This window comes from Entelurus aequoreus, linkage group LG02, assembly GCF_033978785.1.
Source record: "Entelurus aequoreus isolate RoL-2023_Sb linkage group LG02, RoL_Eaeq_v1.1, whole genome shotgun sequence".
NCBI classification, from domain to species: domain Eukaryota; kingdom Metazoa; phylum Chordata; class Actinopteri; order Syngnathiformes; family Syngnathidae; genus Entelurus; species Entelurus aequoreus.
Genome location: NC_084732.1, coordinates 89,838,196 through 89,865,695, shown reverse-complemented (window position 1 = coordinate 89,865,695; position 27,500 = coordinate 89,838,196). Strand labels below are relative to the sequence as shown.

Sequence of the window (27,500 nt, the reverse complement as noted above, 5' to 3'; positions counted from 1 at the left end):
CACATCTGCACATTGTTTACAATCATGGCCACCAGCAGAAGTAGCGTGACGTCACAGCTTGTGGAGCTCCTCACATCTGCACATTGTTTACAATCATGGCCACCAGCAGAAGTAGCGTGACGTCACAGGTTGTGGAGCTCCTCACATCTGCACATTGTTTACAATCATGGCCACCAGCAGAAGTAGCGTGACATCACACGTTGTGGAGCTCCTCACATCTGCACATTGTTTACAATCATGGCCACCAGCAGAAGTAGCGTGACATCAGACGTTGTGGAGCTCCTCACATCTGCACATTGTTTACAATCATGGCCACCAGCAGAAGTAGCGTGACGTCACAGCTTGTGGAGCTCCTCACATCTGCACATTGTTTACAATCATGGCCACCAGCAGAAGTAGCGTGACGTCACAGGTTGTGGAGCTCCTCACATCTGCACATTGTTTACAATCATGGCCACCAGCAGAAGTAGCGTGACATCACACGTTGTGGAGCTCCTCACATCTGCACATTGTTTACAATCATGGCCACCAGCAGAAGTAGCGTGACATCAGACGTTGTGGAGCTCCTCACATCTGCACATTGTTTACAATCATGGCCACCAGCAGAAGTAGCGTGACGTCACAGCTTGTGGAGCTCCTCACATCTGCACATTGTTTACAATCATGGCCACCAGCAGAAGTAGCGTGACGTCACAGGTTGTGGAGCTCCTCACATCTGCACATTGTTTACAATCATGGCCACCAGCAGAAGTAGCGTGACGTCACAGCTTGTGGAGCTCCTCACATCTGCACATTGTTTACAATCATGGCCACCAGCAGAAGTAGCGTGACGTCACAGCTTGTGGAGCTCCTCACATCTGCACATTGTTTACAATCATGGCCACCAGCAGAAGTAGCGTGACGTCACAGCTTGTGGAGCTCCTCACATCTGCACATTGTTTACAATCATGGCCACCAGCAGAAGTAGCGTGACGTCACAGCTTGTGGAGCTCCTCACATCTGCACATTGTTTACAATCATGGCCACCAGCAGAAGTAGCGTGACGTCACAGGTTGTGGAGCTCCTCACATCTGCACATTGTTTACAATCATGGCCACCAGCAGAAGTAGCGTGACGTCACAGCTTGTGGAGCTCCTCACATCTGCACATTGTTTACAATCATGGCCACCAGCAGAAGTAGCGTGACGTCACAGGTTGTGGAGCTCCTCACATCTGCACATTGTTTACAATCATGGCCACCAGCAGAAGTAGCGTGACATCACACGTTGTGGAGCTCCTCACATCTGCACATTGTTTACAATCATGGCCACCAGCAGCGTGAGCGATTCGGACCGAGAAAGCGACGATTTCCCTATTAATTTGAGCCAGGATGAAAGATTCGTGGATGAGGAAAGTGAGAGTGAAGGATTAGAGGGCAGTGGAAGCGATTAGGGAAGATGCTGTGAGAGGCGGGTGGGACCTGATATTCAGCTGGGAATGACTACAAGAGTAAATAAACACAAGACATATATATACTCTATTAGCCACAACACAACCAGGCTTATATTTAATATGCCACATAACAAACACCTCCCCCCTCCCGTCCATATAACCCACCAATACAAATCAAACACCCGCACAACACACTCAATCCCACAGCCCAAAGTACCGTTCAACTCCGTAAAGTTCATACAGCACATATATTTCCCCAAAGTTACGTACGTGACATGCACATAGCGGCACGCACGTACGGGCAAGCCATCAAATGTTTGGAAGCCAAAGCTGCGTACTCACGGTAGCGCGTCTGCTATCCAACTCAAAGTCCTCCTGGTTGTGTTGCTGCAGCCAGCCGCTAATACACCGATCCCACCTACAGCTTTCTTCTTTGCTGTCTTCATTGTTCATTAAACAAATTGCAAAAGATTCACCAACACAGATGTCCACAATAATGTGGAATTTTGCCATGAAAACAGACGACTTAATAGTTGGCCACAATGCTGTCCCAAAATGTCCGCACAATCCGTGACGTCACGCACAAACGTCATCATACCGAGACGTTTTCAGCAGAATATTTTGCGGGAAATTTAAAATGTCACTTCATAAGTTAACCCGGTCGTATTGGCATGTGTTGCAATGTTAAGATGTCATCATTGATGTATAAACTATCAGACTGCGTGGTCACTAGTAGTGCCTTTCAAATGTCTATTCTTGCTGTTGGCTTTTATCAAATACATTTCCCCCAAAAATGCGACTTATACTCCAGTGCGACTTATATGTTTTTTGTCTTCTTTACTATGCACTTTCGGCCGGTGCGACTTATACTCCGAAAAATACGGTATATTCTTAGTATCAAAATAAAACAAGAAGAACATTTTTCATTAGATCAAACATAAAAAGTGGTTTAGGTAGTGCCTTTAATACTGCATTTGAAATGTGCCCCTTCATATTCAGAAGCAATATGGCTGACAGGAACTTGGCACACAAGTGCTAGCACTGACTTGGAACTCTTACATTCTACAGAGACTATAGTGTGTGCAAGTGCAAGCTATCCAAGTAGCATGTGCTTGCATGACGAATAACTTTACACGACTACTTTGGCGTGATTACTAACTGACTAACATTGTTAGTTTTCAACACTTTTTGATGACTTGGCGGGAGTGAGAGAACACATCCTGGTTATCATAATGAATAACATTTATTTTACTAACACTACTTTTGTGTTTACATTTGATAATAGATAACTTACCTGGACGTCCCTCAATGGGATGTTTTCTCCACAGGTGCTACAGCATGGAACTGGTGCTATTGTGGTATGCCAGCTCCACTTAGCAAAGTTTGCATACCACTGCGTTTTCCTTCCATTTTAGTGTGAAGTGTTACTACAGCTTAGACAACTTTTGTTGCTTCTTACTTCCCTGCTTTTGCTATGGCTCTTGTCCTCTGCTTTCTGCCATTGCCAGTTATGTCGGCCAAAAAGTTTTCTAAACTCTTGCGTATTTAAAAGAGCGATGTTTGTTGTGCAGTGTATGATTGGGACGGCGTGGCGAAGTTGGTAGAGTGGCTGTGCCAGCAATCGGAGTGTTGCTGGTTACTGGGGTTCAATCCCCACCTTCTACCTTCCTAGTCACGTCCGTTGTGTTCTTGGGCAAGACACTTCACCCTTGCTCCTGATGGCTGCTGGTTAGCGCCTTGCATGGCAGCTCCCGCCATCAGTGTGTGAATGTGTGTGTGAATGTGTGTGTGAATGTGTGTGTGAATGTGTGTGTGAATGGGTAAATGTGGAAATACTGTCAAAAGCGCTTTGAGTACCTTGAAGGTAGAAAAGCGCTATACAAGTGTAACCCATTTATCATTTATTTATTTATCTGACGTAAACACGCTGTGCCACACCTAAACAGCCCGTGCCAAACCTGAGCTTTGACTACTTAGTTTACTAAACGAGGCAAAATGCCGTAAAAATGTATTTACGACGCCACGAGGCAGTGAAAGTTCCTCAAATATATTTTGTCATCGAATTACTCGAGGAATGGTTTCAGCTCTAATACATATACAGTATATACAGTACATATACACACACACGCATACAGTGAGGTCCACAAGTATTTGCACACCCTGCAAGTTGTCCCACTTAGAAATGAGGCAGAGGTGTGAAAAGTTCATCATAGATGTATTTACACTGTTAGAGACATCATCTAAAAAGAAAAATCCGGAAATCACATTGTATGATTTTTGAATGATGTATTTGTATGTTACAGAGGTTCATAAGTATTTGCACACATGAGAACATCAGTGTTAATATTTAGTGCAGAATACAATTACACAGGTCAAAGGTTTCCTAGAGTTCTTCAGCAGGTTTGCACACACGGCAACAAGGATTTTGGTCCACTCCTCCACACAAATCTTCTCTAGATTTTCGGGGCTGTCGCAGAGCAACACAAAGTTTCAGCTCCCTCCGAAGATTTTCTATTAGATTTAGATCTGGAGACTGGCTAGGCCACTATGCTCGGTATGGAGCCACTCCTTGGTTATCCTGGTCATGTTGGAAGACCCATCTTCAATGCTCTGACTGAGGGAAGGAGGTTTTTGGCCAAAATCTCTCAATACGTTCATGCTCTCCTTAATACGGTGCAGTCGTCCTGTCCCCTTTGCTGAAAAGCAACCCCAGAGCATGATGCTTCCACCCCCATGCTTCACTGTAGGGATGGTGTTCTTGGGATGATACTCAACCTTCTTTTTCCTCCAGTGGAGTTCATAGCAAAAAGTTTTATTTTGGTCTCATCTGACCACATGACTTTCTCCCATGACATCCATTGGCAAACTTCAGACTGGGCTGACTTAAGCATGATTTTAAAGCACTATACTGATAGTAGTCTTGGAAACAGCTCTCTTCAGGTCATTCACCAGCTCCTGCCCTGTAGTTCCTCACTTTTCTTATCAGGAGTGAGCCCCAGTCTGAGGTAGATAAGCAGTCATGTTTAGCCTCTTCCATTTTCAAATAGTTGATCTATTCTCACCAAGCTGCTTCCCAATTGTCTTATAGCCTTTTCCAGCTTTGTGGAGCACTACAATGTTGTCTCTGGTCTCTTTTGACAGCTCTTTGGTCTTGCCCATGGTAGCAGTTGGACTTTGACTGACTACGGGCTGCATAGGTGACTTTAATGAGCTCAAAGGGGTGGTGGGTGGGTGATTAGTTGTGGGGTAAAGGTGGATTTTTGTAAGGTAGACTGACAGCTCTTTGAGAGTCATAATTCTTGCTGATTGTCATGTGTGCAAATACTTATGAACCCCAGTAACATACAAATAAATCATTTAAAAAAAAATCATACAATGTGATTTCTGGATTTTTCTTTTTAGATGATGTCTCTAACAGTGTAAATACATCTATGATGAACTTTTCACACCTCTGCCTCATTTCTAAGTGGGACAACTTGCTAAATTGCAGGGTGTGCTAATAATACTTGTGGACCTCACTGTATGTAACACACACACACACACACACACACACACACACACACACACACACACACACACACACACACACACACACACACACACACACACACACACACACACACACACACACACACACACACACACACACACACACACACACACACACACACACACACACACACATATAAACATACAGTACATATGTGTCTATATACACATACAAACATGCGTATATACACATAAATACACACTTACACACAGACGTACACATTCGTGTATATACACAGAAACATACACACACAAGTATAATGTAGTAACAGACACCATAACAATATGTAATATGTACAATATACACGCTGCAAGTATATATATAATGTAGTAACAGACACCTTCCTAACAATATGTAATATGTACAACATACACTCTGCAAGTACAGTATATATATATAATGTAGTAACAGACACCTTCATAACAATATGTAATATGTACAATATACACTCTGCAAGTACAGTATATATATATAATGTAGTAACAGACACCTTCCTAACAATATGTAATATGTACAATATACACTCTGCAAGTACAGTATATATAATGTAGTAACAGACACCTTCATAACAATATGTAATATGTACAATATACACTCTGCAAGTACAGTATATATATATATAATGTAGTAACAGACACCTTCATAACAATATGTAATATGTATAATATACACTCTGCAAGTATATATATCATGTAGTAACAGACACCTTCATAACAATATGTAATATGTATAATATACACTCTGCAAGTATATATATCATGTAGTAACACACACCTTCATAACAATATGTAATATGTACAATATACACTCTGCAAGTACAGTATATATATATATAATGTAGTAACAGACACCTTCATAACAATATGTAATATGTACACTCTGCAAGTACAGTATATATATATATAATGTAGTAACAGACACCTTCATAACAATATGTAATATGTACACTGCAAGTACAGTATATATATATATATAATGTAGTAACAGACACCTTCATAACAATATGTAATATGTACAATATACACTCTGCAAGTACAGTATATATATAATGTAGTAACAGACACCTTCATAACAATATGTAATATGTACAATATACACACTGCAAGTATATATATAATGTAGTAACAGACACCTTCATAACAATATGTAATATGTACAATATACACTCTGCAAGTACAGTATATATATAATGTAGTAACAGACACCTTCATAACAATATGTAATATGTACAATATACACACTGCAAGTATATATATAATGTAGTAACAGACACCTTCATAACAATATGTAATATACACACTGCAAGTATATATATCATGTAGTAACACACACCTTCATAACAATATGTAATATGTACAATATACACTCTGCAAGTACAGTATATATATATAATGTAGTAACAGACACCTTCATAATACGCACCTGAACCACCTCCTCATGGGTTACATCAGAGAGGCCCCTGGGGTCCACTTGGACTTCATCGGGGTCATGGGTGCTGTGCAGGTGCCAGTCAGGCTCTGACAACTGGCTGTCATGGTACCTGCTACACAACTGGCTGTCATGGTACCTGCTACACAACTGGCTGTCATGGTACCTGCTGCACACACAGAGAAGCAGGTGAGGTTGATAGGAAGACAAGATGGCACCTTGCAGGAACTTACCTGTCCCAAGTGTGGCTGTGGCTGTGGTCCATGAGCAGGATATCGTCCACTTCATCCTCGATGTGGAAAGGGTGCAGAGAGACGGGCTCGTCTAAGGGGAAGGAGTAGTCGGCCATGTAGGGGTGAGCCAGAGCCTCCTCCGCAGTCAGACGATCCATGGGGTTGAAGGTCAGAATCTTCTCCAGGAAGTCCAGGGCTGTGCATGGAATGGCAATGAAGCTTTGACGGCCATTTTATTTGTGCTTCCAAGAACAATACCTTGAGGACTGACGCCAGGCAGGAGTTGGATGAGTGGGATGTGGGGCTTGGACATGTCTTTGTGGGTGAAGACTGGTATCACACTGTGGAGCTCCTGACAGTCCTCCTCTCTCAGGACAGGGATGGACTCCAGGATGAGCTGCATCTGCTCCAGTTCATGAGCTCCTAATGGATCAGACACAGTTGTAACCTTGGTTCCCAGGTGATGTGGTTCTGGTTTCTGAACTGACCTGCAAACAGTGTCTTCCCAGTTAGCATCTCCGCAAAGATGCAGCCAGCGGCCCACATGTCGATGGCTTTGGTGTAGTTGTTTGGAGACAGCAGCAGGCGGGGGGACCTGTACCACTTGGTGACCAGACCTTCAGACAGGTGACCCTGGATCACAGGCAACATGTTGGTCACAACACAGCAAAACAACCAAGACCTGTACCACTTGGTGACCAGGGGCCGTACTTATCAAGCTTCTTAGAGTGCCATTTTACACTTAAGTCCTGAGAATTTGCGAAATTTAGTCCTACTCTCAAACTTAAGAATAAAAGCTTTTTATCAACGTTCTTAAGTCTAAGAATCACTCCTACTCTCCACCATATTTAAGAGACCTTCAGAGGTGTCTTAAGTGGTTAGGAGTTGCCAGCAGGGGATGGCACTGAGGCGAGAGAGACGTGCACGAACATTCAGGGAGCGGAACGATGTCCTGGACTTGTTTGATGACGAGCAGCTGATCAAACGGTATCGTTTAGACAGAGCGGGTATTATTTTTGTCACAGATTTGATACTTTTCGATTCCATGTTGATTTCTGCATGTGGCTGCAGTGGGCTAGTATATATAGAGCCACCCACACCAGTTTCAAATTAGTTGCCTAATTAATGAATTGGAAAGAAAATGTTATGACAGTAGCGTATACACACATACCGTGAGGTGAGTGACGTCAGTGAGTGTGTGGGCGAGAGAAGAGAAGAGAGGGAGCGGTAGCGTGAGTGCCGGCGGGGACTAGTTTGTTTTGTATTATTTTGTAGTTTATTGTCAAAATATACACTCCCATTGTCCACTTAAATATTTCCAAGATATTTCTTTATTCTTAGACAACGGATTCCCTTCCGTGATTGGTCATTTCTATGGACACAGAAATGACGTCACCTAAAATTCCATTTACGGCACATAGTAATGTCGTAATTCAGCTCTGAGTGTGACACTTAAGATTCAGTCCTACACTTCGCTGAAAGTGTGAGTAAGACGCTTGATAACTAACTTTTAAGTGCAGCTTTCAGCGAAGAATTTATTTACTCTTAAGTCAACTCTTAGCAGACTTCTTAGGAGTAATTCTGAGAAGCTTGATAAGTACGGCCCCAGACCTTCAGACAGGTGACCATGGATCACAGGTAAGGCTGAAACGACGCGTCGACGTAATCGGTTACGTAAATACGTCGACGCCGTTTTTGTGCGTCGACGCGTCGCATAATGACGTCACACTACCGTCATGGCGAAGCGCAAAGCAGACGATCAAAGAAGACGATGCGAGCGGTGCGAGCGAGGGGGGAAAAGCATGCCAAAAGTGTGAAAGTATTTCAATAAACGGCCTAATAATGTTGTTGTATGCACACTGTGTCGAGCGGAAATGGCCTATCATAGCAGCACAACGGCTATGAACCAACATTTGAAAAGAAAACCATCAACCATCAACTAGTCAATCGTCCGCGTGAGCATACGTTGTCATCATTACACAAAAACATGAATGTGTCATTTGTATCTGCTAGGGGTGTAACGGTACGTGTTTTGTATTGAACCGTTTCGGTACGGGGCTTTCGGTTCGGTACGGGGGTGTACCGAACGAGTTTCTAAGCTAAAGCCTTAACAAACTGCTTTGCTCCGTCTGCCTCTGTCTCAGCACGCAGCATTGTCCCACCCTCACAACCATCTGATTGGTACACACGCAGCATTGTCCCACCCACACAACCATCTGATTGGTACACACGAAGCATTATCAGCCAATCAGCAGTGCGTATTCAGAGCGCATGTAGTCAGCGCTTCAGCGTGGAGCAGATAGGTGTTTAGCAGGTGAGCATCAGGCAGCGGACTCTCCCCAAATGATAATAAACACCTCCCAGTCAACTACTAGTAACATCACTATGAGCCCGTTGACCTTCTAGAAACTTAAACTGCAGCTCAGCTCACTCGCAGTCCTGACTTGAGGTATAGGCTAATTAGCTCTCAGTTCCAGCCACATCGACCCCTTCTGAGCGCCTATTTTCAGCTGCTGGGAATATTGTAAACAAGAAAAGAAGCAGAGCATGTAGACATGCTAACCTTTCTTCATTACAACTGTTAGTCACTCACTGGAATGAGTAGAATTGGTTATTGTGTACTGTGTTGGACTGGATGTTTATTTTGCACACTTTAAAACCAATACTTAATGTTTACAGTGCTCCAGAATATTTAGATTGGCACTTTTTTGTATTGGATGTTTATCTTTATTTTTGCACATTTTAGCGAATAAGCAATACTTTCACTTTTGTTGAAATTTTTACACTGTTGTTACATAATCATTCGTTATGCACTTTTTTGTATTGGATGTTTATCTTTATTTTTGCACATTTTAAAGCAAAATAAGCAATACTTTTACTTTTGAAATGCTTATACTATTGCAGAATATTAAGATTTGCACTGGATGTTGACTTTTATATTTGCACATTAAAAAGCAAATAAGCTACCGTAATTTCCGGACTATAAGCCGCTACTTTTTCCCCTCGTTCTGGTCCCTGCGGCTTATACAAGGGTGCGGCTTATTTACGGCCTGTTCTTCTCCGACACAGACGAAGAGGATTTCGGTGGTTTTAGTACGCAGGAGGAAGACGATGACACAATGATTAAAGACTGACTTTTCATATACCGGTAGGCTGGTTATTTTGGTAACGTACAGGCGAGCACTTTGTATTACTTTGCACCGTTGTTTTATTTGTACTCTGCACGAATGCTGTTCGCCATGTCAAAGATGTGAAAGTTTGATTGAATGATTGAAAGATTTATTGTTAATAAATGGGACGCTTTGCATTCCCAAACAGTCATCTCTGTCCCGACAATCCCCTCCGTGGTAGCAGGAACCCCTATATACTACGCTAATTACACATCAAAACTCTGCGGCTTATAGTCGGGTGCGGCTTGTATATGGAGCAATCTGTATTTTCCCCTAAATTTAGCTGGTGCGGCTTATAGTCAGGTGCGGCTTATAGTCCGGAAATTACGGTACTTTTAATTTTGTTAAATGTTAAAAGTTTTAAATGTTTACATTGTTACAGAATATTTAGTCATGTTGTTGTCAATGTTGACTGAGTGGCCATACTTCTTTTTTTTTGTAAATAAAAGCCATGCCTTTTGAAAAAACGGGCCTACATTTATTTTTTCATCTTCATTTTGAATAAAAAAATAATCGTTAAAAGGAAAAATAATCTATAGATTAATCGAAAAAAATAATCTATAGATTAACCGATTAATTGAAAAAAAATAATCTAGATTAATCGATAGAAAAATAATCGTTAGCTGCAGCCTTAATCACAGGCAACATGTTGGTCACAACACAGCAAAGAGAACAGTGTTCAGACACGTGCAGACTGTCAGCGCACTTAGAGCTGCACGCAGGCACGGAGTAAAAGAACACCCTCACTGTCCTCATGTGCTAGTGGCTCCACAATGGCCCACTCACCAATGCTCCTGGTTCTGGTTCTGCCCTAAAGCAGCTATTAAAGTCACAGTTGCACCACAACTAGTTGGTGACTTGCACCACAACTTGAGGCTTGTGAATTCCAGCAACAACACAGATGCTATAAAAAGTTTTTTAGTTTGCCTTAAAACAGAAAATAGTCTTGAAATCACCTTCAAATTATTCTTTTGAAATTATTTAAATTATACAGCCCTTTGAGACACTTGTGATTTAGGGCTGTATAAATAAACATTGATTGATTGATTGATTTATAAACATTTCTTTTAATTAGAGATGCACATTGAAATTATTTATAAACATTTCTTTTAATTAGAGATGCACATTGAAATAATTTCTTAAACTAGGCCCACACAGGAATTATTTATCAAATGTGTTTTTTAATTAGAGCTGCACATTGAAATTATTTATAACATTATTTTTTAGAGTTGCACATTGCAGTTGTTTCTTAAACAAGGCCTGCACATTGAAATTATTTATACATGTACTTTTAATTAAGGCTGCACATTGAAAATATTTCTTAAACCGATTATTCTATTGAGTTTTTGATGAATATGTATGTTTAATTATTATTAATTATTATTGTAGTGATGCAACCCATTTCATGAACTACTTCCCCAAAATGAGTACTGTGTATATTACACCATGTAAATACTAAATGAGTACTGTGTATATTATATCATGTAAATACTAAATGAGTACTGTGTATATTACACCATGTAAATACTAAATGAGTACTGTGTATATTATATCATGTAAATACTAAATGAGTACTGTGTATATTACACCATGTAAATACTAAATGAGTACTGTGTATATTATATCATGTAAATACTAAATGAGTACTGTGTATATTACATCATGTAAATACTAAATGAGTACTGTGTATATTACATCATGTAATACTAAATGAGTACTGTGTATATTACATAATGTAAATACTAAATGAGTACTGTGTATATTACATCATGTAATACTAAATGAGTACTGTGTATATTACACCATGTAAATACTAAATGAGTACTGTGTATATTACATCATGTAAATACTAAATGAGTACTGTGTATATTACACCATGTAAATACTAAATGAGTACTGTGTATATTACACCATGTAAATACTAAATGAGTACTGTGTATATTACATCATGTAAATACTAAATGAGTACTGTGTATATTACACCATGTAAATACTAAATGAGTACTGTGTATATTATATCATGTAAATACTAAATGAGTACTGTGTATATTACATCATGTAAATACTAAATGAGTACTGTGTATATTACATCATGTAATACTAAATGAGTACTGTGTATATTACATAATGTAAATACTAAATGAGTACTGTGTATATTACATCATGTAATACTAAATGAGTACTGTGTATATTACACCATGTAAATACTAAATGAGTACTGTGTATATTACATCATGTAAATACTAAATGAGTACTGTGTATATTACACCATGTAAATACTAAATGAGTACTGTGTATATTACACCATGTAAATACTAAATGAGTACTGTGTATATTACATCATGTAAATACTAAATGAGTACTGTGTATATTACACCATGTAAATACTAAATGAGTACTGTGTATATTACACCATGTAAATACTAAATGAGTACTGTGTATATTACACCATGTAAATACTAAATGAGTACTGTGTATATTACACTATGTAAATACTAAATGAGTACTGTGTATATTACACCATGTAAATACTAAATGAGTACTGTGTATATTACATCATGTAAATACTAAATGAGTACTGTGTATATTACACCATGTAAATACTAAATGAGTACTGTGTATATTACACTATGTAAATACTAAATGAGTACTGTGTATATTACACCATGTAAATACTAAATGAGTACTGTGTATATTACATCATGTAAATACTAAATGAGTACTGTGTATATTGCATCATATAAATACTAAATGAGTACTGTGTATATTACATCATGTAAATACTAAATGAGTACTGTGTATATTACATCATGTAATACTAAATGAGTACTGTGTATATTACACCATGTAAATACTAAATGAGTACTGTGTATATTACATCATGTAAATACTAAATGAGTACTGTGTGTATTGCATCATGTAAATACTAAATGAGTACTGTGTATATTACATCATGTAAATACTAAATGAGTACTGTGTATATTACACCATGTAAATACTAAATGAGTACTGTGTATATTACACCATGTAAATACTAAATGAGTAATGTGTATATTACATCATGTAAATACTAAATGAGTACTGTGTATATTACATCATGTAAATACTAAGTGAGTACTGTGTATATTACACCATGTAAATACTAAATGAGTACTGTGTATATTACATCATGTAAATACTAAATGAGTACTGTGTATATTGCATCATGTAAATACTAAATGAGTACTGTGTATATTACACCATGTAAATACTAAATGAGTACTGTGTATATTACACCATGTAAATACTAAATGAGTACTGTGTATATTACATCATGTAAATACTAAATGAGTACTGTGTATATTACACCATGTAAATACTAAATGAGTACTGTGTATATTACACCATGTAAATACTAAATGAGTACTGTGTATATTACATCATGTAAATACTAAATGAGTACTGTGTATATTACATCATGTAATACTAAATGAGTACTGTGTATATTACACCATGTAAATACTAAATGAGTACTGTGTATATTACACCATGTAAATACTAAATGAGTACTGTGTATATTACATCATGTAAATACTAAATGAGTACTGTGTATATTACACCATGTAAATACTAAATGAGTACTGTGTATATTACACCATGTAAATACTAAATGAGTACTGTGTATATTACATCATGTAAATACTAAGTGAGTACTGTGTATATTACGCCATGTAAATACTAAGTGAGTACTGTGTATATTACACCATGTAAATACTAAGTGAGTACTGTGTGTATTACATCATGTAAATATTGAGTTGACTAACTGTATTTCATGTACAATGACAAAGTAAACAGCAATAATTGTGTTGTATGTAAGAACTTTCAGTGCATGTAAGCCTTGGCTCATGTTCTATGGCGGCCATCTTACCGCCACGCAAGCACCTCCAACAAACGCTTAGTGAACCCAGTTGTAGTTTATGTGTTTTGGACTTTCACCCACTTGCAATTGTGAAGTATTAGTGTCAACTAAAGCTGGACTGGTCATGGGATGTCCAGTCCAAGGATATTTCTTCACTGTCGTGTCATTCAGGACTAACTGGTGTGACGGCTCCTGATTTCTTCAACATGGCGCCACCTTTAAGACTTCTCAGCACAAAGGAGAAGAGGTGTGGCCAGGAAAGGAATATATATTTGGCATTTGTGTCCCAGTAGCATCACTGTGGTCCTAATATGGCCACATTACAATGATTGGGAACTACTTCCTCTTTATGCACACAAATAGTCTTGGTAGCACTAAAACAAATCATACAAAGTCTGGTTTTAAAGGCCTACTGAAACCCACTACTACCGACCACGCAGTCTGATAGTTTATATATCAATGATGAAATCTTAACATTATAACACATGCCAATACGGCCGGGTTAACTTATAAAGTGACATTTTAAATTTGCCGCTAAACTTCCGGTTCGAAACGCCTCTGAGGATGACGTATGCGCGTGACGTAGCCCGACGAACACGGGTATGCCTTCCACATTGAAGCCGATACGAAAACGCTCTGTTTTCATTTCATAATTCCACAGTATTCTGGACATCTGTGTTCGTGAATCTGTTTCAATCATGTTCATTGCATTATGGAGAAGGAAGCCAAGCAAGCAAAGAAGAAAGTTGTCGGTGCGAAATGGACGTATTTTTCGAACGTAGTCAGCCACAACAGTACACAGCCGGCGCTTCTTTGTTTACATTCCCGAAAGATGCAGTCAAGATGGAAGAACTCGGATAACAGAGACTCTAACCAGGAGGACTTTTGATTTGGATACACAGACGCCTGTAGAGAACTGGGACAACACAGACTCTTACCAGGATTACTTTGATTTGGATGACAAAGACGCAGACGTGCTACTGTGAGTATGCAGCTTTGGCTTTTTTTTGCGTATGTACGTAACTTTTTTAAAATATATAAGCTTTATGAACCTTGGGTTAGGTGAACGGTCTTTTGGGCTGAGTGATTGTGTGTGTTGATCATGTGTTTGAATTGTATTGGCGTGTTCTATGGAGCTAGGAGCTAGCAGAGGAGCTAGGAGCTAGCATAACACGTACCGTACCGTAAGTGCGCGTCACGTACGTAACTTTTTAAAAATATATAAGCTTTATGAACCTTGGGTTAGGTGAACGGTCTTTTGGGCTGAGTGATTGTGTGTGTTGATCGGGTGTTTGAATTGTATTGGCGTGTTCTATGGAGCTAGGAGCTAGCAGAGGAGCTAGGAGCTAGCATAACAAACACGCAGGTGTTATTATGCAGGATTAATTTGTGGCATATTAAATATAAGCCTGGTTGTGTTGTGGCTAATAGAGTATATATATGTCTTGTGTTTATTTACTGTTGTAGTCATTCCCAGCTGAATATCAGGTACCGTGAGTATGCAGCCTTGGCTGCTAAACATTCGATAACTTGACCGTATGTGCGCGTCACGTACGTAACTTTTTAAAAATATATAAGCTTTATGAACCTTGGGTTAGGTAAACGGTCTTTTGGGCTGAGTGATTGTGTGTGTTGATCAGGTGTTTGAATTGTATTGGCGTGTTCTATGGAGCTAGGAGCTAGCAGAGGAGCTAGGAGCTAGCATAACAAACACGCAGGTGTTTTTATGCAGGATTAATTTGTGGCATATTAAATATAAGCCTGGTTGTGTTGTGGCTAATAGAGTATATATATGTCTTGTGTTTATTTACTGTTGTAGTCATTCCCAGCTGAATATCAGGTCACCCCCGGCTCTCACAGCATCTTCCCTATCTGAATAGCTTCAACTCCCCACTAGTCCTTCACTTGCACTTTACTCATCCACAAATCTTTCATCCTCGCTCAAATTAATGGGGAAATTGTCGCTTTCTCGGTCCGAATCTCTCTCACTTCATGCGGCCATCATTGTAAACAATAGGGAACTTTGCGTATATGTTCAACTGACTACGTCACGCTACTTCCGGTAGGTGCAAGCCTTTTTTTTATCAGATACCAAAAGTTGCAATCTTTATCGTCGTTGTTCTATACTAAATCCTTTCAGCAAAAATATGGCAATATCGCGAAATGATCAAGTATGACACATAGAATAGATCTGCTATCCCCGTTTAAATAAAAAAAATTCATTTCAGTAGGCCTTTAAAAGAAATAGGTCAAGTGTGTGCGCTCCCTTCAGTTGGATTGTTGTAGCAAGAACTCCTGTGAACCCTTGAATCCCAGATCTCATACCTTCCAGTAAAACCTAGTTTTCACACATACACAGGACTTCCTTTTGTAGAAGAAAGGATCAACCTTGGTCAGTGCGCCACAAGACGAGGGTCGGAGCTTTACAAGTCAAAGTGAATTCTTGTCATTCTTCACATCCAGGAGGACTGCCAGCTTCACACACACATTACTTGCTCAGAACAAAGGAGAGAGCAAACTCAAGCAGGAAATAATCAGGAGCGGTTATTAAATCCAGCAGGACAGAAAGTGTGAGCATATTTAGAAACCAAGTCAACGTGACTATTGATCCAGTTGTAGCTCACACTCCGTGTGTTTCCATACACTACACTTCTCAAATCATTTGGCTCAAAGAGATTTCTTAAATACATGGAAAGACCTTAATCTGATTGTTTGTTTTCTGAAACACGGGATTAACACACCTAGATGATGTGAGTGGGAGACCTTATCAGCACCCTCATCTCTATGGAGGACCAACACGCCGCTCTTGACAACATTATTCAAAGAAGAAAAACCCGGTGGGGGTAACCAACAAGCCTATAGAGTAACGAATAATATATCCATTTTTTTCAATACATGACGAAAAACCAAACCGTCTAAAAAGTGTCAGGATGTTGTTAAAGCAGACACTTTAATACGTGACATGGTGCTCTCTTAAATTAATAATACAGCTTGGAAATAACACAATGCAGTTAAACAGGGTGACCTTTAATACCGCTAGCTTAATGCTAACATACAAGGGCCTGGCACATTGACAAGCTAACCCAAATTAGCATAGAGCACATATAGACAAACAATCACACTACGAACAGTCTCCAATCAACCTAACCTACATATTTTGCTCATGTGGGAGTACCTGCAGAAAACACACACACACACACACACACACACACACACACACACACACACACACACACACACACACACACACACACACACACACACACACACACACACACACACACACACACACACACACACACACACACACACACACACACACACACACACACACACACACACACACACACACACACACACACAGAGAGAGAGAGAGAGTAGACGTCAGTAGCTATGAACACATTTCATCAGATTAAAAAAAACAGGCCATTGGGAATATTCTGACCCAATCACACGCGTTCCAATCAAATTTTCATTCCACCTACAATCTGATACATCACTAAGCTTTAGAACTTTGTTGTAAAAATCTCCTTCCACGTCTGTTCCTGTCACCCACATTTCAGGCTGGCCGCTCTGGAAAGACTGTGTGGAAACGCAGCCCACCCACAGTGCTTGGTGCCTGCTTTGACTTACATGACCATAGTATATCATGAAAAAGACTGTGTGGAAACGCACAGTGCTTGGTGCCTGCTTTGACTTACATGACCATAGTATATCATGCAAAAGACTGTGTGGAAACGCACAGTGCTTGGTGCCTGCTTTGACTTACATGACCATAGTATATCATGCAAAAGACTGTGTGGAAACGCACAGTGCTTGGTGCCTGCTTTGACTTACATGACCATAGTATATCATGCAAAAGACTGTGTGGAAACGCACAGTGCTTGGTGCCTGCTTTGACTTACATGACCATAGTATATCATGCAAAAGACTGTGTGGAAACGCACAGTGCTTGGTGCCTGCTTTGACTTACATGACCATAGTATATCATGTAAAAGACTGTGTGGAAACGCACAGTGCTTGGTGCCTGCTTTGACTTACATGACCATAGTATATCATGTAAAAGACTGTGTGGAAACACACAGTGCTTGGTGCCTGCTTTGACTTACATGACCATAGTATATCATGTAAAAGACTGTGTGGAAACGCACAGTGCTTGGTGCCTGCTTTGACTTACATGACCATAGTATATCATGTAAAAGACTGTGTGGAAACACACAGTGCTTGGTGCCTGCTTTGACTTACATGACCATAGTATGTCATGCAAAAGACTGTGTGGGAACGCACAGTGCTTGGTGCCTGCTTTGACTTACATGACCATAGTATATCATGTAAAAGACTGTGTGGAAACGCACAGTGCTTGGTGCCTGCTTTGACTTACATGACCATAGTATATCATGCAAAAGACTGTGTGGAAACGCACAGTGCTTGGTGCCTGCTTTGACTTACATGACCATAGTATATCATGCAAAAGACTGTGTGGAAACGCACAGTGCTTGGTGCCTGCTTTGACTTACATAACCATAGTATATCATGCAAAAGACTGTGGAAACGCACAGTGCTTGGTGCCTGCTTTGACTTACATGACCATAGTATATCATGCAAAAGACTGTGTGGAAACGCACAGTGCTTGGTGCCTGCTTTGACTTACATAACCATAGTATATCATGCAAAAGACTGTGGAAACGCACAGTGCTTGGTGCCTGCTTTGACTTACATAACCATAGTATATCATGCAAAAGACTGTGTGGAAACGCACAGTGCTTGGTGCCTGCTTTGACTTACATGACCATAGTATATCATGCAAAAGACTGTGTGGAAACGCACAGTGCTTGGTGCCTGCTGTGACTTACATGACCATAGTATATCATGCAAAAGTGCAGACATTGAAATACTTTGTATAGTTCAAGACTTACAGTCATTTGAAAACATCACTGCGCTAGTTGCCATCTAAAAAATTCATTTGGGATTGTCCGGCGGGCCAGATTGAGAAGCTTAAAGGGCCGCACGTGGGCCTTCATTTGCCAAAGTCTGCTGTAAGCTGATGTTTAGCCAAAGTTTCCTTTTGCAGTCTTGTTTGCCCCGTAAAGATTTGCATTTCCCGCACACAACTAGAAGCTCCGGTTTCAGATGCAGGAACAAGTTTATTGTGCTGCTACCTTTTTTAACAAACTTTGCAGCGTGCAGTCATTTGCTGCAAAACCAAACCACTTACAACACTTTTCTTCGCAACAAACGTCTCACTCTTGTTAGCAGTAGTCAAGTAAGGGGGAGGGCAGAAACTACAAAAATATGCAGGAGCAAGATGAGGAAAAACTTGAATTATTGTCTGCAACAAAAAAATTTAATTTATCGATAAAATCGATTTATCGCCCAAGCCTAATAGTTAATGTTTATTTATTAGTCAGTAGAGGATAATAAATAGTACATCACATGACTTCAAAACAGATCTCATTCATTCAGATCTTCCCAACATCTTTTAGACTTATTAAGTAATGTAAAAATTAGACATCTGTATACAACATCATTGACCAGGAATAATTCACTATATATAATAAAGCAGACTCGGGGTGTGATGAAAACAAGCCTGGTTAGGTCTGAAACACAATGACTCAGAAGGTGATGGGTTCACTTGAAAACAAGCCTGGTTAGGTCTGAAACACAATGACTCAGAAGGTGATGGGTTCACTTGAAAACAAGCCTGGTTAGGTCTGAAACACAATGACTCAGAAGGTGATGGGTTCACTTGAAAACAAGCCTGGTTAGGTCTGAAACACAATGACTCAGAAGGTGATGGGTTCACTTGAAAACAAGCCTGGTTAGGTCTGAAACACGAGACCACTGCTGGTGCTATCAGCATTCTCCTCCCCCACCCACCAGCATACCACCATTGTTATCACAGACAGACAAAACACAGTTGGAGAGGAGCCGCTTAGTTAAGAATCAGGCCGACTATAGGACTTTGGCAAAAACTAACTTAAGTATCAGGCCGACTATAGGACTTTGGCAAAAACTAAGTTAAGAATCAGGCCGACTATAGGACTTTGGCAAAAACTTAGTTAAGATTCAGCCCGACTATAGGACTTTGGCAAAAACTCAAACAATAGTCCAACCACGACCAAGGAGAGTTTCACATTTCTACTAGCATTCATACTGGAAATACAAACCCCAAAAGCAGTGAAGTTGTCAAGTTGTGTAAATGGTAAATAAAAAGAGAATACAATGGTTTGCAAATCCTTTTCAACGTATATTCAATTGAATTTCAGGCAAGGCCTTCAGGCAAACCTAGGCTGTTTTAAGATTATAAGACACTGCTTAACTCTTATCTGTGCTTTTACTTTTATGAATGCAATGATTCTGTCACACATATATTATGGCTTAACCACATGGTCCCAGGCACACCAGTCATCAATCAAGACCATTGAGTGTCTTTATAACCGCACCTTGAAAGTTCTAGACAAGAAGAGTATACGATATCATCATTGCCAAATTTTAACCAAATACAATATTGTAAGTTTTACCAATTTTATTTTGTTACACACAGTCAAACTGGTTTTTAAATGCTTGTATATCTCTGCTCCCCAATTGCTCTGCAAGGCAATTACAAGACTGCAAAGTGGTAGCAGATCTACCACCCGAGCAGTGTCAAAAGGCAACTGTTGTGTTCCATTCCGTAGAACATCTTTTGCCCAGACTGCCTTTTCAATAAAAGGACCACAACTATGGAACTCTTTACCGGACACTTTGAAAAGTAGACCTGCACTTGTCACTTTCAAAAAACAAACAAAATGATGGCTAGTTGAGCAACAATCGTGTTCCCATGTTTAGTTTTTACTCATTTTTACTAATTGGTTTTTATCTAGTCTGCACTTTGTCTGTGTTAATATTATTATTATTGGCTTTTATCTAGTTTGCACTTTGTCTGTGTTATTACTATTATCATTATTATCAACTCATTCTATTTTTTATTTTCCTATTTTAATGATGTTGGATCTGTGTTGTTGTTGTTGTTGGGGACAAGTGTTGTAAATGAGCTTTGGCTACAAACACTGTGATGCATGCATCGGATAACTGTTTCAGATGTCTATGTTTTTGTATCTGTCCCTATTTCAAATAAACCTCTATAATAATAATAATAATAATAATAGACTGCAAAGACAAGATATTTCATGTTCACACTGAGAAACTCTGTTATTTTTTGCAAATATTAGCTCATTTGGAATTTGATGCCTGCAACATGTTTCAAAAAAGCTGGCACAAGTGGCAAAAAAGAGTGAGAAAGTTGAGGAATGCTCATCAAAGACTTATTTGGAACATCCCACAGGTGAACATGCTAATTGGGAACAGGTGGGTGCCATGATTGGGTATAAAGGCAGCTTCCATGAAATGCACAGTCATTCACAAACAAGGACAGGGCGAGGGTCACCACTTTGTCAACAAATGCCTGAGCAAATTGTTTAAGAACAACATTTCTCAAGCAGATATTGCAAGGAATTTAGGGATTTCACCATCTACACTCCGTAATATCATCAAAAGGTTCTGAGAATCTGGAGAAATCACTGCACGTAAGCCATGATATTACGCACCTTGGATCCCTCAGAAGGTACTGCATCAAAAAGCCACATCAGTGTGCAAAGTAAGTAAGTGCAAGTTAAAACTCTACTATGCAAAGCCAAAGCCATTTATCAACAACACCCAGAAACGCTTCGCTGGGCCCGAGCTCATCTAAGATGGACTGATGCAAAGTGGAAAAGTGATCTGTGGTCTGACGAGTCCACATTTCAAATTGTTTTTGAAAACTGTGGACCAAAAAGGAAAATAACCATCCGGACTGTTCTAGGGTGAAAGTGTAAAAGGCAGCATGTGTGATGGTATGGGGGTGTATTAGTGGTCAAGACATGTTCTAGGGTGAAAGTGTAAAAGGCAGCATGTGTGATGGTATGGGGGTGTATTAGTGGTCAAGACATGTTCTAGGGTGAAAGTGTAAAAGCAGCATGTGTGATGGTATGGGGGTGTATTAGTGGTCAAGACATGTTCTAGGGTGAAAGTGTAAAAGGCAGCATGTGTGATGGTATGGGGGTGTATTAGTGGTCAAGACATGTTCTAGGGTGAAAGTGTAAAAGGCAGCATGTGTGATGGTATGGGGGTGTATTAGTGGTCAAGACATGTTCTAGGGTGAAAGTGTAAAAGGCAGCATGTGTGATGGTATGGGGGTGTATTAGTGGTCAAGACATGTTCTAGGGTGAAAGTGTAAGAGGCAGCATGTGTGATGGTATGGGGGTGTAGTAGTGGTCAAGACATGTTCTAGGGTGAAAGTGTAAAAGGCAGCATGTGTGATGGTATGGGGGTGTATTAGTGGTCAAGACATGTTCTAGGGTGAAAGTGTAAAAGGCAGCATGTGTGATGGTATGGGGGTGTATTAGTGGTCAAGACATGTTCTAGGGTGAAAGTGTAAAAGGCAGCATGTGTGATGGTATGGGGGTGTATTAGTTGTCAAGACATGTTCTAGGGTGAAAGTGTAAGAGGCAGCATGTGTGATGGTATGGGGGTGTAGTAGTGGTCAAGACATGTTCTAGGGTGAAAGTGTAAAAGGCAGCATGTGTGATGGTATGGGGGTGTATTAGTGGTCAAGACATGTTCTAGGGTGAAAGTGTAGAAGGCAGCATGTGTGATGGTATGGGGGTGTATTAGTGGTCAAGACATGTTCTAGGGTGAAAGTGTAGAAGGCAGCATGTGTGATGGTATGGGGGTGTATTAGTGGTCAAGACATGTTCTAGGGTGAAAGTGTAGAAGGCAGCATGTGTGATGGTATGGGGGTGTATTAGTGGTCAAGACATGTTCTAGGGTGAAAGTGTAAAAGGCAGCATGTGTGATGGTATGGGGGTGTATTAGTGGTCAAGACATGTTCTAGGGTGAAAGTGTAAAAGGCAGCATGTGTGATGGTATGGGGGTGTATTAGTGGTCAAGACATGTTCTAGGGTGAAAGTGTAAAAGGCAGCATGTGTGATGGTATGGGGGTGTATTAGTGGTCAAGACATGTTCTAGGGTGAAAGTGTAAGAGGCAGCATGTGTGATGGTATGGGGGTGTATTAGTGGTCAAGACATGTTCTAGGGTGAAAGTGTAAAAGGCAGCATGTGTGATGGTATGGGGGTGTATTAGTGGCCAAGACATGTTCTAGGGTGAAAGTGTAAAAGGCAGCATGTGTGATGGTATGGGGGTGTATTAGTGGTCAAGACATGTTCTAGGGTGAAAGTGTAAAAGGCAGCATGTGTGATGGTATGGGGGTGTATTAGTGGTCAAGACATGTTCTAGGGTGAAAGTGTAAAAGGCAGCATGTGTGATGGTATGGGGGTGTATTAGTGGTCAAGACATGTTCTAGGGTGAAAGTGTAAAAGGCAGCATGTGTGATGGTATGGGGGTGTATTAGTGGTCAAGACATGTTCTAGGGTGAAAGTGTAGAAGGCAGCATGTGTGATGGTATGGGGGTGTATTAGTGGTCAAGACATGTTCTAGGGTGAAAGTGTAAGAGGCAGCATGTGTGATGGTATGGGGGTGTATTAGTGGTCAAGACATGTTCTAGGGTGAAAGTGTAAAAGGCAGCATGTGTGATGGTATGGGGGTGTATTAGTGGTCAAGACATGTTCTAGGGTGAAAGTGTAAGAGGCAGCATGTGTGATGGTATGGGGGTGTATTAGTGGTCAAGACATGTTCTAGGGTGAAAGTGTAAAAGGCAGCATGTGTGATGGTATGTGGGTGTATTAGTGGTCAAGACATGTTCTAGGGTGAAAGTGTAAAAGGCAGCATGTGTGATGGTATGTGGGTGTATTAGTGGTCAAGACATGTTCTAGGGTGAAAGTGTAGAAGGCAGCATGTGTGATGGTATGGGGGTGTATTAGTGGCCAAGACATGTTCTAGGGTGAAAGTGTAAAAGGCAGCATGTGTGATGGTATGGGGGTGTATTAGTGGTCAAGACATGTTCTAGGGTGAAAGTGTAAAAGGCAGCATGTGTGATGGTATGTGGGTGTATTAGTGGTCAAGACATGTTCTAGGGTGAAAGTGTAGAAGGCAGCATGTGTGATGGTATGGGGGTGTATTAGTGGTCAAGACATGTTCTAGGGTGAAAGTGTAAGAGGCAGCATGTGTGATGGTATGGGGGTGTATTAGTGGTCAAGACATGTTCTAGGGTGAAAGTGTAGAAGGCAGCATGTGTGATGGTATGGGGGTGTATTAGTGGTCAAGACATGTTCTAGGGTGAAAGTGTAAGAGGCAGCATGTGTGATGGTATGGGGGTGTATTAGTGGTCAAGACATGTTCTAGGGTGAAAGTGTAAAAGGCAGCATGTGTGATGGTATGTGGGTGTATTAGTGGTCAAGACATGTTCTAGGGTGAAAGTGTAAAAGGCAGCATGTGTGATGGTATGGGGGTGTATTAGTGGTCAAGACATGTTCTAGGGTGAAAGTGTAGAAGGCAGCATGTGTGATGGTATGGGGGTGTATTAGTGGTCAAGACATGTTCTAGGGTGAAAGTGTAAGAGGCAGCATGTGTGATGGTATGGGGGTGTATTAGTGGTCAAGACATGTTCTAGGGTGAAAGTGTAAAAGGCAGCATGTGTGATGGTATGTGGGTGTATTAGTGGTCAAGACATGTTCTAGGGTGAAAGTGTAAAAGGCAGCATGTGTGATGGTATGGGGGTGTATTAGTGGTCAAGACATGTTCTAGGGTGAAAGTGTAAGAGGCAGCATGTGTGATGGTATGGGGGTGTATTAGTGGTCAAGACATGTTCTAGGGTGAAAGTGTAAAAGGCAGCATGTGTGATGGTATGTGGGTGTATTAGTGGTCAAGACATGTTCTAGGGTGAAAGTGTAAAAGGCAGCATGTGTGATGGTATGTGGGTGTATTAGTGGTCAAGACATGTTCTAGGGTGAAAGTGTAGAAGGCAGCATGTGTGATGGTATGGGGGTGTATTAGTGGTCAAGACATGGGTAACTTACACATCTGTGAAGGCACCATTAATGCTGAAAGGTACATACAGCTTTTGGAGCAACATATGTTGCCATCCAAGCAACGTTATCATGGACGCCCCTGCTTATTTCAGCAAGACAATGCCAAGCCAGGTGTTACAACAGCGTGGCTTCATAGTAAAAGAGTGTGGGTACTAGACTGGCCTGCCTGTAGTCCAGAGATTGAAAATGTGTGGCAGCTAAAATATGAGAAGGGAGACTGTTGAACAACTTAAGCTGTACATCAAGCAAGAATGGGAAAGAATTCCACTTCAAAAATGTGTCTCCTCACTTCCCAAACCTTTACTGAGTGTTGTTCAAAGGAAAGGCCATGTAACACACTGGTAAAAAATTTTTTTTTTGCAATGTGTTGCTGCCATTAAATTCTAAGTTCATGATTATTTGCAAAAATAAAGTTTGTCAGTGTGAACATGAAATATCTTGTCTTTGCAGTCTATTCTATTGAATATAAGTAAAAAGGATTTGTTGTATTCTCTTTTTATTTACCATTTACACAACCTGACAACTTTACTGCTTTTGTACTTTGTACTACAAAAGTGCAGTGAAGCCATTCCTGAGAACAGTGGGCTAATTCAGATCTTCCCAGCAAACGTGACGTAGATGGCTCCTCCCACAAGATGAGTCATGTGAGAATACTAACAAGATGTAGATGACTCCTCCCACAGCATGAGTCATGTGACAATAAGTATGAGGTGACTCTCCAACAACAAAGATGTTGAGTCAACACAATGAAGGAGTGGGCTATGGATGAGGTGGTGCCAAGCAGTCACGTGGTCTCCCTTCAGACAGACTGATGACTAATGTGGGACACGTGTGATTGGCCGTCTCACAATGAATGGAGAAGAGAGGCTTCAACATCACACCACCAAGCAGGCCTCACATACAATTCTTTTATGAGGGTGACAACACACCAGTGGCTACAATCACACACCAGTGGCTACAATCACACACCAGTGGCTACAATCACACACCGGTGGCTACAATCACACACCGGTGGCTACAATCACACACACCGGTGGCTACAATCACACTCCAGTGGCTACAATCACACACCAGTGGCTACAATCACACACCAGTGGCTACAATCACACACCGGTGGCTACAATCACACACACCGGTGGCTACAATCACACTCCAGTGGCTACAATCACACACCAGTGGCTACAATCACACACCAGTGGCTACAATCACACACCAGTGGCTACAATCACACACCAGTGGCTACAATCACACACCAGTGGCTACAATCACACACTCCAGTGGCTACAATCACACACTCCAGTGGCTACAATCACACACCAGTGGCTACAATCACACACCAGTGGCTACAATCACACACCAGTGGCTACAATCACACACCGGTGGCTACAATCACACACCAGTGGATACAATCACACACCAGTGGCTACAATCACACACCAGTGGCTACAATCACACACCAGTGGCTACAATCACACACCAGTGGCTACAATCACACACCAGTGGCTACAATCACACACCAGTGGCTACAATCACACACCAGTGGCTACAATCACACACCAGTGGCTACAATCACACACCAGTGGCTACAATCACACACCAGTGGCTACTTTGAACCTTGGACAACCGTGACAAGAACAAACTACTTGTTATTTACCAACAGCAGGTTGGAACAATCTAGCTTCTTTTTACGAAATGAAAGACAGCGATTTGTGTTGAAATCAAAATTGCAAATGTGGTTCATTTTCCCTGAGAAGGGAAACAGAAGCGGTACCACATGGAACCACATCCCGTCTGCTTTACTTCCTGCTGGGAACACCAGCACATTAGTGGGTGATAAGCACCACAAACTCCCGACCTTGTGGTACAGTGTTGTGGACCATGCCTGCTGATGTCCTTGCCAGTCTTACCTTGTGGGAGTAGTGGGGGTCCATGATGCGGGCTAGACCAAAATCCCCAATCTTCAGCACCAGGTCCTCTGTGTTGACAAAGAGGTTTGCGGGCTTGAGGTCACGGTGGAGCACATTGGCAGAGTGGATGTACTTCAGCCCCCTGAGGAGTTGGTACATGAAGAGCCTGGCGTGGTCTTCGGACAGGAGGCCTCGATCCAGCACCTTGCACAGGTCGGTCTCCATGTACTCCTGCACTATGTAGACCGAGTTGACTTCAGTCAGGGACACCACATCTTCAGTTAGCCTGCGACCGCTGGGACCCAAAGTTTCAAAGACCTAGACAAAAAGCAGAGGTCAGCCAAGTATATCCCAGCAAAGTCAGCCCTGGCACAGGAATTACCTTGACTATGTTGTCATGGTCCAGGCGTCGTATGATTTTAATTTCTCGCAGGGCATGCTTGACACTCTGGGGATCGGTCAAGATAATCTTCTTCACAGCCACTCGCTTGTCACAGTCGGTGTCAACTGCTGAGAAGACCATGCCGTTTCCTCCGTAGCCAAGAGGCTTCAAGTCCATGTATCGAGAGCCCAGGTCAAAGCCGTGGATGTTCATTAGGGACTCAAACTTCTCTGCCATGGTGACTTTTAAGGCTCTTGCACCAAACCTCACTAATGTTCGGTCTGGAGCTTTCTCAACTATGGTCAACGCTAGCAGAAGACCCCTTCAAACTGCGCTAACGGACCCCCACGACCAGGTACTCCCTGTGCAGTTGCCACGGTCAGATACCGGACACTTTGGCCTTGTTTAACTTGCTTTTCATCTTGAATGACCACAGGTTGAAATGTCCAACTCCACTCCTGGGGATGGATACTTCTTGGAATGGAATGGCAATGTTA

The 27,500-nt window shown here is 41.1% G+C and overlaps 1 protein-coding gene across 2 annotated transcripts in view; it reads right to left on the bottom strand.

The window, feature by feature from the left end:
• mapk6 (mitogen-activated protein kinase 6) overlaps window positions 1–27,500 on the bottom strand; it is a 36,417-nt gene that overhangs the window by 4,357 nt on the left and 4,560 nt on the right. Inside the window, exons 2-7 of one of the 2 annotated variants that reach the window (XM_062034264.1) lie at window positions 27,004–27,500; window positions 26,622–26,939; window positions 7,131–7,275; window positions 6,901–7,065; window positions 6,643–6,838; window positions 6,404–6,578 (exon numbers count right to left, since the gene is read on the bottom strand). The exon at window positions 27,004–27,500 is cut by the window's right edge and continues 229 nt beyond it. In XM_062034264.1, the coding sequence (XP_061890248.1) occupies window positions 6,404–6,578; window positions 6,643–6,838; window positions 6,901–7,065; window positions 7,131–7,275; window positions 26,622–26,939; window positions 27,004–27,240 (1,236 nt within the window). In that variant the 5' untranslated portion in view covers window positions 27,241–27,500. The remainder of the gene's footprint in view (window positions 1–6,403; window positions 6,579–6,642; window positions 6,839–6,900; window positions 7,066–7,130; window positions 7,276–26,621; window positions 26,940–27,003) is intronic. The other variant, XM_062034273.1, reaches the window with a different exon arrangement.